The sequence below is a fragment of the Dunckerocampus dactyliophorus genome, chromosome 12, assembly GCF_027744805.1.
Source record: "Dunckerocampus dactyliophorus isolate RoL2022-P2 chromosome 12, RoL_Ddac_1.1, whole genome shotgun sequence".
NCBI classification, from domain to species: domain Eukaryota; kingdom Metazoa; phylum Chordata; class Actinopteri; order Syngnathiformes; family Syngnathidae; genus Dunckerocampus; species Dunckerocampus dactyliophorus.
Window position 1 is genome coordinate 22,187,444 of NC_072830.1, and position 13,383 is coordinate 22,200,826.

Genomic DNA, 13,383 nt, shown 5'->3' on the forward strand with positions numbered 1-13,383 from the left:
TCATCATTATAGAATCATGATGTCATACTTACATTCATTGCTGACAAAAAAATTCTGCTATTTTTACTTAAGAAAATGATTAGACTCTTACAGAAAATACATTTATAATACAGTTCAATGGACAAATAATGTGTATAATAATAATAATAATAATTATTATTATTATTATTATTGGTTCTTTTATTTTTCTTCACAACAGGTGAAACAGAGCTCACCTGCTCCCGTGACCACATGTCACTGGTAACTACACCCCCGCAACCCTGATACTTACTGCTCACTTCAAAGACATTCCGGTTGTTAAACATGACATGAAGCATCATGGAGTCGCAGTAAGCATTGGCTCCACTTCTTGAACCTCCATGATGGAAAACCCTCCTCTACCTCCTCCTGACTTCATGCAATCATTAAAGCTGCTTTGAGGCACACAGGCGGTGAGTCGCACAGGTTGGCTCCATATATTGTTGCCATTGTGAAACCCTGTCACAACATTAGTGCCTACGTGAACAGAAATGTGATGTGATCATGGAGGAAATCACATGCTAACCTGCTTGACTTGGAAAATACAAGCGATTACCCTGGAAGCTGCGAAGTAGCACTTTTACGGGAACCAGACCAAGTTCTAAACTAGCGGGCATAAGTTGGGTTTTTGGCTTGTATCACGTAACATTGTTGGATCTATGTGATGTTGTCCAATGAAGTATCTCCACTTTCCATCTGCGTTCTCTGAGTACTATTGAAGGCACATTTTGAAAAAAAAAAAAAAAGAACGATGAAAGGTTTTAACATAATATTTATCCATGCATCTCAGTCGGACGCCAGGAGAGTTCATCAAACCACACATGTCCCACCACAAGCCTCACCTCCCACACAATGTCAACAAAAAAGCCACTGTCTAATCATTTCCTCAACTCCAACTGCCGAAAAGCTTCAACACAAATGCTATTCTTTCAACTGATGTTTGACAATAAAGGGCTACTTTCACTAAACCAAGTCGTACTGAGGCATGGAGGCCAAAGCCAGTGTTGCTAAAATAGCCACAATGAGTCAGTGTAAAAAAAACAACTACAAATGTTCCTTTCAGTAAAACAGACGTAAAAAGTGTAATTGATAAGATATACATTCTAATTCTGTTGAATGAGATGTTTAGAACATTCATAAATTTGTATTGTTCATTTGATGTGAGACACGATCCCTCGGTTAGCATTTAGACGGACTTGAAATGTGACCAATGGAGACAACTGTAATGTACCATAACAACACATCAATTAGCTCGTCACGATGTATGCATCGATGGCAAATAACATCAAGTCATTAGTCTTTGATTTCAGGCGTAATCTTCGCTATTATATACTGAAAATGTTAAAAAATGAAAGCCAAAAGAACAGCACTGAAGGCTTTTCTCGCTTCAGTACTGCTAAAGTTTACTTGATGGATGTGACAGTCCAAAGAACACACAACTTGTGTCCAATCACCTTCCAAGTTTTTTTTTTTACTGTGCTTTTCACAAACAAGAAGACTTGTTGAACAAGATCTTTTGTGAAAAAAGTGTGCCTGAAGTCATTTGGGGTTCTTGAGTAATCAAAATTTGACAAGTCATGCCTGTCATCGGCTTTAATAACTACAACACTACATATACTTGGACAGTGTTCACTAACACGGATGAGAGTATTTCCACATTTCCCATTTCCAGAATGACATAGTTGATTGAGGGCTTATTTTATGGACATGCTGATGTTGAGACTTTCCATGTTATTGTTTCAACTTGTGAATACAGTCCAATATCTTCTGGCATGAAAAGGTGCTACAAATGAATTACAAACCTTAAAAAAATAAAATAGTGTCATATATTTCCGCATTTGTTAAAACAAATTGTTCATTGTTACTGTTGAGCAATTTACAATAATTTCCACAAAACCCCATCATCAGCATGCGATGTGGAAAACTTTCAGATGTTTCCAAGTCTGTCAGTGTTCGCTAATAAATAAGTGGTGGGCTTAACTGCAACGAGGCTGTGTATGTGTCTTTAAGAAAATATGAGTTTAGTTTCATTATGTGTGAAGGAATTTCAAATGTTGTGAAGTTCTCGTTCGTAGCTGACAGTAGACAAATGATCAGAGGATATGCAGGCCAGTGAGTTTGTGTCATCACTCTGTGGTTTGACTGACAAGAAAATGTCCAGCCTGAGGGAGCTAAAGGTCATGGAAGGGTAACAATAGTGGGCTGACTACCTTTCCAAATGAGTATGAAAAGACACCGTGCTTCAAAATGTTGATAACGTCTCCGGCGAGTGACTGCTGTGTAGTGAATATTAACATAAAGTATAATGCTGAAAAAGATGAAGGCGTCATGAAATTCTTGCTTGCATGCACATCCCTACCTTTGCCAAAATGACATTAAGTACTTCCAGAGAATAAAAGGCAAAAGTTGAGTCGGGCACGTTTGATATGAATATACTATGTATATTAAAAATATTTATGTGTTTCCCAGAGCTTGCTTGTGTTGCATCTGTTATCACTTTGCATAGAAAAGCCTTCAAGTAAAACAGTCAGCTAAGGACACAGGATACTTTTGGGAACATGTAACCATTGTGCACACACACGCATACACACCAAATTACACTTTCTCCAAGCCCCTCTAATACAGTGCATCTTGATTTTGTAACGATTGATCACTCAGTGGCCACAATATTGGGTACTTTTTACCTGCACCATGTAAATGTGATACAAGAAAATCAAATTGTTGATCATGGAGGTTGTAGATGTGGTCTAATAGTTTGATTTCTAATCGAATGGAGCAAACTGTTAGAAACAGCTCTCAGCAAGATGCTTTCTAGTCCAGTTCATAACGAGTATAATTAACGTAGACCTCTTTGATTTTGATACAGCTCATGTATGGAGGTCAGTCACGTGACCTGACAATCCTATAACGCCCTGTGTGACTTGTGCATGAAACAGGGTACACATTGTTACATAATACTCTTACGTAGCTGTCACGTGTCTGGCCTGTATGTTCTCCCGGCGTCTGTACGTTTAACTGCGTCCTCACCTGCGGAGTTACTATATTTCCTGCCTGCGGCTGCTGGCTTTTTATTTGGCATTTTAAACGTCAGAGTCTCAAAGTCTGTACGGACACCGCTTAAAAGCTACTTATTATCTACTCTTCACTTTCTGCCTCACTTTCGCAATTCACGTCCTGCCCCTCAGACTCCTCCTGCTACTTACTGTATGTCTTTAAGCACACATAAACTGTCCTCCTATGTAACTAATAACTGCTTCCATGTGGGGCTGGAGATAGATACAGTGGCACCTCAAAAGTCGAACACAATTCCTTGTTCAGATTTACAACCTAATTGTCCCATCGTAAATAATGGAAATAGAATTCATTTGTTCCAGGGTCATAAAGTGTAAAAAGAAGTGAACTAAAATCAATAAAAAAAATTCTCAATCTGGACTTCTGAATCTGTTGATAAGTGTGAAAAATAAAGACTGAACACAGCTCACTTAGCAGTGTATATTCTTTTCTTCTTCTTGTATTGTACTGAGGACAGAGATGCGTATCCCACTAGCCAGTATCAAAGAAAGTTACATTCCTGGGTATAAATATAATAATGTCTCTTGTCTGTCTCTTGCTCTCTCACTCACACACACGCATGCACGCACACGCACACACAGCTAATCTTGCAATTTAATTTTGATTTAGGCATGAAGACACTCTTTGAAGCATGACTTCATAACGGTTAAGTGGTCACTGGTCCAAAGTCAACTAATCAGAGCTCATTTATTGATTAAAGGGACCTCACAATGAACACTGCCAGCACTTTCGTTTCTGGCAATATTCTGGGAAGACGTTATACTCCTGATCAAAATGTTAAGACCAGTTGAAATATTCCAAGAAGTTACATTTTGCACTGTTGGATCTTAAGGAGGTTCTAAGTAGAACTTCAAAATGCAAAAAGAAGAGGTGGGAGTGAGACAGACAATTTTTTGGAGTAAGCAATTTATTGCAAACAACCATTACAGTGAAATAGGCTGTTCATCAGCTGATCAAACGTTTAGGAATACAGCCTTTACAAAACAAAATCTTGGCAAAAATGTGGATTCAATTTCTTTTTCTGGTCAGGTATTCATACTGTCATGACCTCTTGATGGCAAAGGCAAAAAAGCTTTCTCACTTTGAACACAGTTCGATTGTTGAGCTGCATAAGCGAGGCCTCTCGCAGTGTGCCATAGCTGCTGAGGTTGGGTCACCGGCCCTGAGTCGGAAAGTCCATTTGACTGTCCGTCTAGACATGGGACGATCCTCAGCCCAAATAAAGGTTGTTACTTCCAAATGTAAATTCTTGCAATTTTTCAACTGGTCTTACAGTTTGATCAGAAGCAAATTAGCCATCGAGATATTTCAAGTGACCCTGTAGAGATTATCAGGATGGTTTTGCCAAGTGAGTGAGTGGAGTGAGTATCTATGTGTGTGTATGGGTGTGTGTGTGTGTACCTGTGGCCTTCTCTGGGTTGTTGCACATGAAGCATAGCCACCCTCCCTCTTCTTCACTGTAGCCAAAGAGGTCAAAGAAGCGAACCTCCTCCAGCTGCATCTGTAGACTGTCCAAGTCCTGAAGACAGGAGCACAAACCGTAAACGACATTTCAACTGAAATCACCGCTATTTTATTTCCAATATAATACCCTGTCAAAGACTTCACTGAAATGACTCGGCACTCTGAAATCTGATAAGAAGAAAATACCGTGTGGCACACAGCCTTCTTCTAAATGGAAGTGTAAGTTTAAAATGGTGCCAGATAAAGGTAATAGTGCATTTTGAGCATCATCAAACTATCCATGTGTGTGCAATGGGAAAATAACGGGTAACACGGACCTTTCCCCATTACAAATCGGTGCAAACCTGCAGCACATGTTTAGAATTAAGCTTCGCTCTGGATACACAACACACAACACACCTCAAGAGTAAAACATTCTCATGAAGGTAAGTTAGATGGAAATGATACAAAAAATGATTTACCAGATTCAGAATAATCCACAAACATGGCACGCTGCGCTGAAAATGCAGTGGAACCTTCAAATCTTAATGAGTTTGCACAGTTTGAAATTTTGTCAAAGTTTTACAAAATCTCTTGAGTTTCACCTGCCATCATGCTTGATGTCACATATTAACTTTGTACCTCATGGGACCCCAGTTCTGGGGATGTTTTACTTTTTATCTGCCTTTGTGTGGCTGAAAAACGTACATTTTGTGAGGTAATCGGACTCGCATTCACAATAGTGTTTTGCCGAATTTGGCTTATTTGAGAATACAGAGTTAAAATTAAGCATCACATGACAGTACGTACATTTGTCAAAGGGTATCGCAATTCTTATGATGATTAGGATGCTAGAAGTGCATGTCTTTTTTGTACATTTAGTAGACAACAGAAGGTAGCAGCAGACTGTTACACCCACGGTGTAAGAAGGAGAGGTTCCGCAGGTCCTTCATACCAACCGCTGTCAGGCTCTACAACACCTGCACCACCTGAACCATTGTAGTCACTATGCATTCTTTACACTGTACTCTTTACTTGCGTATCTTGCTTGCTTGCTGCTGTAACAAGTAAATTTCCCCGCTGTGGGATAAATAAAGTACATACAATACAATACAATACAAGTACTACTTGAATATCATTGTAAAGACTAGTATGTTGAATGTAACAACTATTGTTGTAGTAATTTGATTCTATTCCTCTTTCATTCAAGGTTATCAACCTAAACTGACTGACTACTGCAGTTGACTACATCAGTAGAGTTGATAAAGCGTCCTTGATGACCTTCTAAGCCTTTTCAAGTGCAGTCCAAAAGAACTTGTCAAACAGTAAGATTCCAGCTTTACCACACAAGGCATCACTTGTTATCAATGTTAAAGGGATAGTTCGGATTTTTTGACATGAAGTTGTATGACATGTAAACACTGTGGAACACACACACAACCATGGACAGGCAAGAGCGCATAGTGATACGAACAGAGAGGAAATAACACCGAGCGACTGAGAGGTCTGACTTTTTTGTTAGCAACGGTTTTGTGATGCAAATGTATTACTCTTTTGAACACATATTGTTTTGACAAGCAACACGCTTAACTTAAGAGACCCCAGCTACTAACCGGAACTACGTTCACTGTTGGTACACTACACCACTGCTGATGGGGATGTCATACAACTTCATGTCAAATCCAAACTATCCCTTTAAGGTAGAGTGATACGGGTTAACTTTTTACTATACTTGTGTGACAGTTAAAAATATTGAAACAAGATTGGGGCAAGAATGTCAGAAATTCCTCTGCAGTTAATACAACCATAGGCCACCCTACATTTTTGCCAAGGTGAGAACTCTTGTACAGTTTGTTTAATCACATGCACACATAATGTCAATATCAATCTGAGAGGGGTATCAAATTTGAGGTAATGGTCTTTGGAACCTCATAGCTTTTTATGACCATGGAATTGAGGTGGTCTATTATAAACACTAAGATGCCAACAATATGGTTGTGGCTAGGACGTGGTGTGTTACTGTCAGCATCTTTAGGACAACTTATGCTTTTTCACTCATTATACGAATCATATTTTGATCATGTTTGAATGGTTTCTTACACTGACTTTGTGGCGATACTCATCCTTACAGCCTTGTCAATCTATCAAAATGTCACAATGTGACTGAAAACTGGTACAGTCCCTCACATAGTGATTACAATTTCTGATTCGCACACTGTTCGAGACGACATTGAAACAGCATACTAGCATCTTGTGAGACTTATTGACACAGCAGCACTTTGTTCTCATTACTGCAGAGTAAGCAACTTTGTGAAAAGGCTTTGCTTGTGGATATGAATAAGTCCAGCAGGAACTAGTGCGGCTGAAGGAGCCAGACCATCTGTGGGCTGAATCCATGTATGTGACACACACTTGAAAGATAGTTAAGGTCATGATGAAGAAAATCCAAGCAAAGAAAAAGACAAAAAGTAGTATAAAGTCATACGATGCATATACATGCCTGTTTCTCAGCAGTCCACACCCAAATGCATAAGAAATGTCTGCCAATTTTAAAAAGCTAAACTAATGTGTGAATCTAGTGTGGAATCGTCACTAATCAAACACATGTGCTTTTGTTTCACGTATCCATTGATGTCAGTGTGTGCCAGGTTCAGGAACACACAGCTGTTACTACATGTCCTTTAGGCACTCTTGGATGACGCTTTTAGAGGAACACATTTGCAGTTAGGCAACAGGATGTGGGCAAGAAGCATGTCTGGTTGCTGGATAACCTCGTGCATGCATCATTTGTCAATGCAACACCAGGTGTGTTACAGACTCTTCATGTGGAACTGAGACAATACACAAGATTCAGTGTCTTTCTTCTAGTATCAAGATACCAATTATTCAATATTTCGAGAGAAAAGCACAATTTCCTCTTCCTTTTCAACTATTTTTATTTCATTAGAGCTCAGCTATAATTGGAGTGCCACTGTAAACACTATTGGGTTCAGATTGCATAGTTCTTCAGCCAAACACGAACCACAATCAATATTATTTTTTGTTATTAATATTCATTGATACACTAAAAACACTAGTGCATTAGATACTTATGATACTGGTATGCTTTGAAAGAGTTATGATCTGCCCAAATGAATTAATATGGTGATGATACTCTTATTTACAAAAGCTCAAGATATCACTACAAGCGTAACAAAAATGCCTAAAATAAAATGTTCACGATTCAGTTCATCCACTATTTGGTCAAAATCAAAAACACCTCCAGCAATGTAAAATTTGTGGAATGCTGCAGATTAAAATTCACACTATTGTATTCCCAAATGTAATACCAAATATGTAGACATTGGTAGCCTAATAATATCACCTAAATGTTGGTAAGTTTTGGTCAGTCTCAGCCACATACAACTAAAACATTGGCATAATCACATCAATTGTGGTGTCAGCCCTTCATAAAAGTGGATGCAACCATCGTTAGTGTGAGTGAGTGAAAAAGGAAACAGGACTAAAATTGTTTGTCATCATTTATCCTTTCCTCTCACCTTCCAGCTTCCTCTCCCCTCCTCTGCTTCCTGTTGTTATCTAAACTGTGGCTACAAGTTCCATCCTGTCTCCTGTCTTTAACCTTCCTCACTCCTCTTCCTCTGCCACACTTTTATCAACAGAACAGCCACATCAACAAAAGTTTCCACTCGGGACACAAGAGGGGAAAAAGGTGAAACAATAATCTTTAAGTATCTTCTCCAACCCAGACTTCCACCTATAGCCCACTTTCCCTTCATATCCGCCACTACGTCGCCTTTCCCCTTCCTCTCCTTTTGAAATGACTAGACAGAAAATACACATTTTTGGTTTTATTTACAAAAACATTGACTCTTTCCAACCTTCAGCCAATTGTATTCAGCATCTGTCCCATACACGCTTCTCACGCTTCCTTAGCTTGTCTCATCTCTTCCAGCAATGTTCATTATGATCATAAAACTACTGAGCTGTGTCATAAAAGGCAGTACATAAGTCTGTCTTAAATCTAAGAAGCCTTATAAATCCTGACTGTCTTTTAAATCAATCTGTCAGCACCAATATGATTGCTATAGCACAGGAAGCTTTTCCTCTCCTTTCATGACGCTAAATAAACAATATGTGTTCACATTTTGTCAAAATGTGGTTTCAGGTTTTGTTTTATTTGCAACTTTGACTGCATGACATGTTGCATTGATGCACACCCAGACATGGAGTTAATTTTCCAGCACAGCAATATCAAAACGGCACTAGGGGACTGTCAAGCCTCATCAAAAGGTTGAGTAGTTTTACCTTACGTTAGTTACATTACACTTTTATTTATACTTGATATAACATTTTGGGGGTCGCACGGTGGCTGAGTGGTTAGCATGTTGGTCACGCAGTCAGGAGATCGACCTGGGTTCGAATCTTATTGTGGCCCACTTCGGCCACAATAAGGTTAATCATAAAAGGTTAATCGTTAAGATGAATACAAAAGCTGTAATAATGTCTGAGGAAACACTTGTTAGTTTAATACTGTGCAGCACATCGCCTACACTCGAAATAAATAGACCCTTCACATATTCACACACTTTTGTCTACTTGAGTTTGGCTTTCTCGCACATGAATGAGAAAGATGACACAAGTCATAAAACCTAAAATAAACAGTGCTGAATGTTGAAATTGACCTGCTGGTTGCATTCTCCTCAACATTTTGGCTAAGCACAAAAAGGTATGGAAAATAATTTGCAGAAAACCTACCTATTTACAAAGTTGTTTGAAAAAACGTTTTGTAATAATATACAGTATGCTCATGCAGCTTTTCTGCAGTATGTCTGCTATGTTTATGGAGTGTGTTGGAGCAAGACTTCCCATAAATCATGCTCAAATACCTTTCTGTGTGGGGTGGCATGTTGCGTCATTGCCATGTGGAAGCTGTGAGCTCCTTTGAGCTGAGTCTTCCCCCAAAGAGAAGCCAGTCTTTGGACACATTCATCTCCAGAGCACAGTGGAACGTTGGACTTACTCTACAAAACACAAACATTACAGCAAATAAAGGGAATGTTTTTAGGCAATAAGACAATAATGTGGGGTGTTTAGGTGCACCTGTAGATGGAGCAGCATGATTTGTATCCAAAGATGTGGCTGGCGGCTGCTCAGGTTAAAACTGGATTTGGCATACAGGCAGTAGTGGCCCTTCAAGGGACAAGAGAACGACAGCTTGGCCACACAGCCTCGGTTTGATTCTGTAATGAAATTGAGTTGTTGTTAGGATTCAGATGGATGTCGGACATCTTGATTTCACCTTTCATGGTTGGAGCGATATATAGCAAAGTGCTCTTATAATAAAACCACACAAATCATCAACAAAATTGTCATATGAATAAAATGTATTAATCCACGAGGGGTAGCGAATATTATTTGTTCTGCTATTGCTTTAACAATGTGCAATAGAAAGCACTTTCAAATACACGTTTGTGTGTGACTTTGAACATTTCCTGTTGAGGAGCAACTGTATGAGTGGTGTGTTTACATGCATCATGCAGCAAGCAGTCTTGTTGTTTTTTGAATGTTGTTTTTCTCTGCATTCTCTGAGTGTCAGTGTTTGGACTGAGTGTGCACGAGCGCATGCACTTTTCTGTGAAATCTGTTTCTCCTAAGACAAAGGTTAAACAGTTCACACCGGTAGGTCATCTAGATGAGACCACCCATGACATCATATTTGCAGCATTTGAGTGGTTCCTAACAGGAGATTCTAAGCAAGCAAATGGAAAGGTTTATCTTGTGCAATGAGAAGTATGGATGTGTTGATTTACCCGCTTTCAGTTTCATATGTATTCAATTACAAAGAATGCAAAGGAGGAGTTTGTTGTTTTCGTTACTTGTTTCCTGTTTTAAATGTGTGTCTATCTGTGTAGTTCAAATGACATTAAGGTCAAAGGTGTAGCAATAACATCCCTTCCTGTCACTCAATAGCTCATCACTTCTTGCGCACGCATGTAATTTGATTCTTATGTCTTGTGCGAGATATGAGTAAATCTGCTCTTCAACTTCACATAGGCAGAGGACAACAAACCACAAAGTGGCCTGCTAACATATAGAGGTAAAACACAAAAACAATAATGGCTAAACACTGGCGGAGGACTGCGCTCCTGAGCACCATTCTAGTCGTCTTTGTGCCTTTTCTCTGAAATGACTTTCTTTTCGCTTCTGAATGGCTATAATGGTCTTAGGGTTTAGAGGAAAAGCGCCACCTGTTGCTTTGGCATGCATGTGACAGCCTGTGAATGTCTTTTCATATGAGATATTTATTTTAATATCTCCTCATTGTTCTGGAAAGATAAATTATCTAATATTGAAATAGCTCATATCTAAAATCAACGCAAAAAATAGCAATATATTTACTTATTATAAACACACGGTATATGTTTTATTGTTGTTAGACCAATTTGCTGATCTGAACTGTTTCTGTACTAAAATCTGAAATATATAACTTGAATTACCGGTAAGCAAACTAATCAGCAAACAGAACAGAAAAATAACTTGCCAAAATGCTTTAAACAAGAAAAATGTTGTTTGTCAAAAATAAAAAATGTTGTCCCTAATTGCATATCTTTAATTGTGCTTGGATTTCTCTTTCGGCAATGTCCACAAGTTCATGTTTAATTTTGGCTACGGGAATACAGACGACTCCATCACACTTCAGGTGTCATTTATTCAACACTGCAACAAATTGTAATGAAGGAGATTTTTGCATACATATTCCTTACACAAAGTAAATAATCATTTTAACCCTGACCCATGTAAGAGCACAAAAACACAAACATAAGTAAATACTGCTGAAAATCTATTCAACCAAAGTAAAACAGTCTTGAATAATTTCGCAATGCCTGGCAATACAACGTTCATCTTCGTTAATTTTCTCACATACACTAGAATTTGGCCACTAAATCGCATAGTCTGCCGGGGCTACAGCACAAAAGCACTCACACAAACACATGCATACAAACACAGTATCAAGTCACGTCTGTTGTGTACAGATGTAACCAAATACAACCCTCCACCTGTGGCAATTGCTTAATCTTAGCAAGTTACAATTTATTGTAACACACTATTTTCCTTAAATTATATATACACACATGTGGAATTGTGTAGTTTAAGGCCCATTAGGATGGCTGTAATGGTGGCGGCAAATAAAACTTGTTTAACTTACATCTGGGAGCCTGTTTTAAAGGCATAGCCATTAATCACGCATGCAAACTGCATCCCCACACACCCTTTTTGGGTTTAACAATCAAGTTGAAGGTGGGGAATTTAATATTTGCTGAGATCTGGTGCCCCAGACGTCTTGTTAAAAGCACACATCTTTATATTGAATTACATTTAAGAAGTCTTGAGAACCAAAACAATTGGTAACTTTGGATTAAAAATAACATTTACGTAAGAGAAGAAATAAATCACATGTACAGTATGCCCTCTGGATGGGATTAAGATCATTATTAAATTATTCCCCCCACCCCCAGAGTGATAATTCTTGTCTGTTTGGATCTGAATATACATTGCTGAGTCCTCAATATTGCTGCATTTTATGTGTGTGTGGTTAGTGCTTTTGGGGACTAATAGTAGAGCACTCTGAGAGCGCAGACCTCAGAGCCGTGAAATCGATGTGCGAACTGTTTTAACCCAAGTATTGACATTGTGTTCCTTTGGATCCAAAAGGAATTCTGCATCTGGATGGAATTTTACCTCCTTTTAGCTATTAATGTTACAACAGTGGGAGGTGAAGATGGAGGCAGGTGGACCCAAAGAACCTCATGCAGAGATGAACAGAACTAGAAAGAGAGTTACTGAAACAAAACCTTTTTTATTTAATTAATTTTACTTAAGAGCTCTTGACATTCCAATTACAATATTAAATACAATGTTTATTGCTTTTGATATGGTGGACTCGCATTATTATGCCATATATTATCATTACATTCATTAAAAAATGGTCTCAAAATAATGTTGACAATAATATCGTTTATCTGCAATAATTTGTATGACAATTATTGTCCAGCAAAATTTGTTATCGTGACAGGCCTACATAAAAGTGTATTCAAGAGTTAAATTGCATGCCCAGCACGATAAATTTGTACATGTTGGCAGGTCTAACATTGAAAGTACTGCCTGAAAAAAAAAAAAAAAAAAAGAAAGTACTGCCTGCCACTCACGCCCCCTTGACAGTTGACCGCACCTCCCCCAGGGGGGTCCACCCCACTATCTGAAAAGCACTGGTCTAAAGTGATGCATGTGTTCATTCTGTAAAAGGCTGGCATGACTGGTGTTCTTACCTTCTATGACACACTGCTCTGGTATGGGGATGTGTTGCACCATGTCCTTACAGAACTCTCGGATCATCTCCATATTGTTTCTTAAATGGACAAAGAGTCTGTCAGCTACCCCAACCTCTTCCTCCTCTTTGTTCTTCTGTGCACTTTGACCTCTCTCAGACTCCTTGACCCCTCTGTCTGGCATGGTGGCGGATGCGGGTACATTGTCTGTCAGTTTCTTGGCGGGAAGTGTCACTTCCTGATGTTCTACTGAGCTCTGCTGGCAGGGCAAAGTACTCGTGAAGGTGATGTTGTCTGGACTGAGCTCCACTCCCTCTGCGTCCTCCCCGCCGTCTGAGTTGATGGATCGCGAGCGCACGGCGTGAAGAGCCAAGCTCTTTGACCTTTGCCAGAACACGGTGTTACTACAGATGAATGATATTTTAAGCCCAAAATATCCATAAATAATTTTGCAGTTTATAATAAGATTGTACACTGCATGGTATTTTAAAACAAGAATCACAGACTCCCACATTTAGAT

At 38.9% G+C, this 13,383-nt stretch overlaps 1 protein-coding gene across 4 annotated transcripts in view; it reads right to left on the minus strand.

The window, feature by feature from the left end:
• veph1 (ventricular zone expressed PH domain-containing 1) overlaps nucleotides 1–13,383 on the minus strand; it is a 70,152-nt gene that overhangs the window by 9,573 nt on the left and 47,196 nt on the right. For all 4 annotated transcript variants that reach the window (XM_054793572.1, XM_054793570.1, XM_054793571.1 and 1 more), the window contains 4 exons: nucleotides 12,864–13,246; nucleotides 9,637–9,776; nucleotides 9,423–9,557; nucleotides 4,492–4,609 (listed from right to left, as the gene is read on the minus strand). In XM_054793572.1, the coding sequence (XP_054649547.1) occupies nucleotides 4,492–4,609; nucleotides 9,423–9,557; nucleotides 9,637–9,776; nucleotides 12,864–13,246 (776 nt within the window). The remainder of the gene's footprint in view (nucleotides 1–4,491; nucleotides 4,610–9,422; nucleotides 9,558–9,636; nucleotides 9,777–12,863; nucleotides 13,247–13,383) is intronic.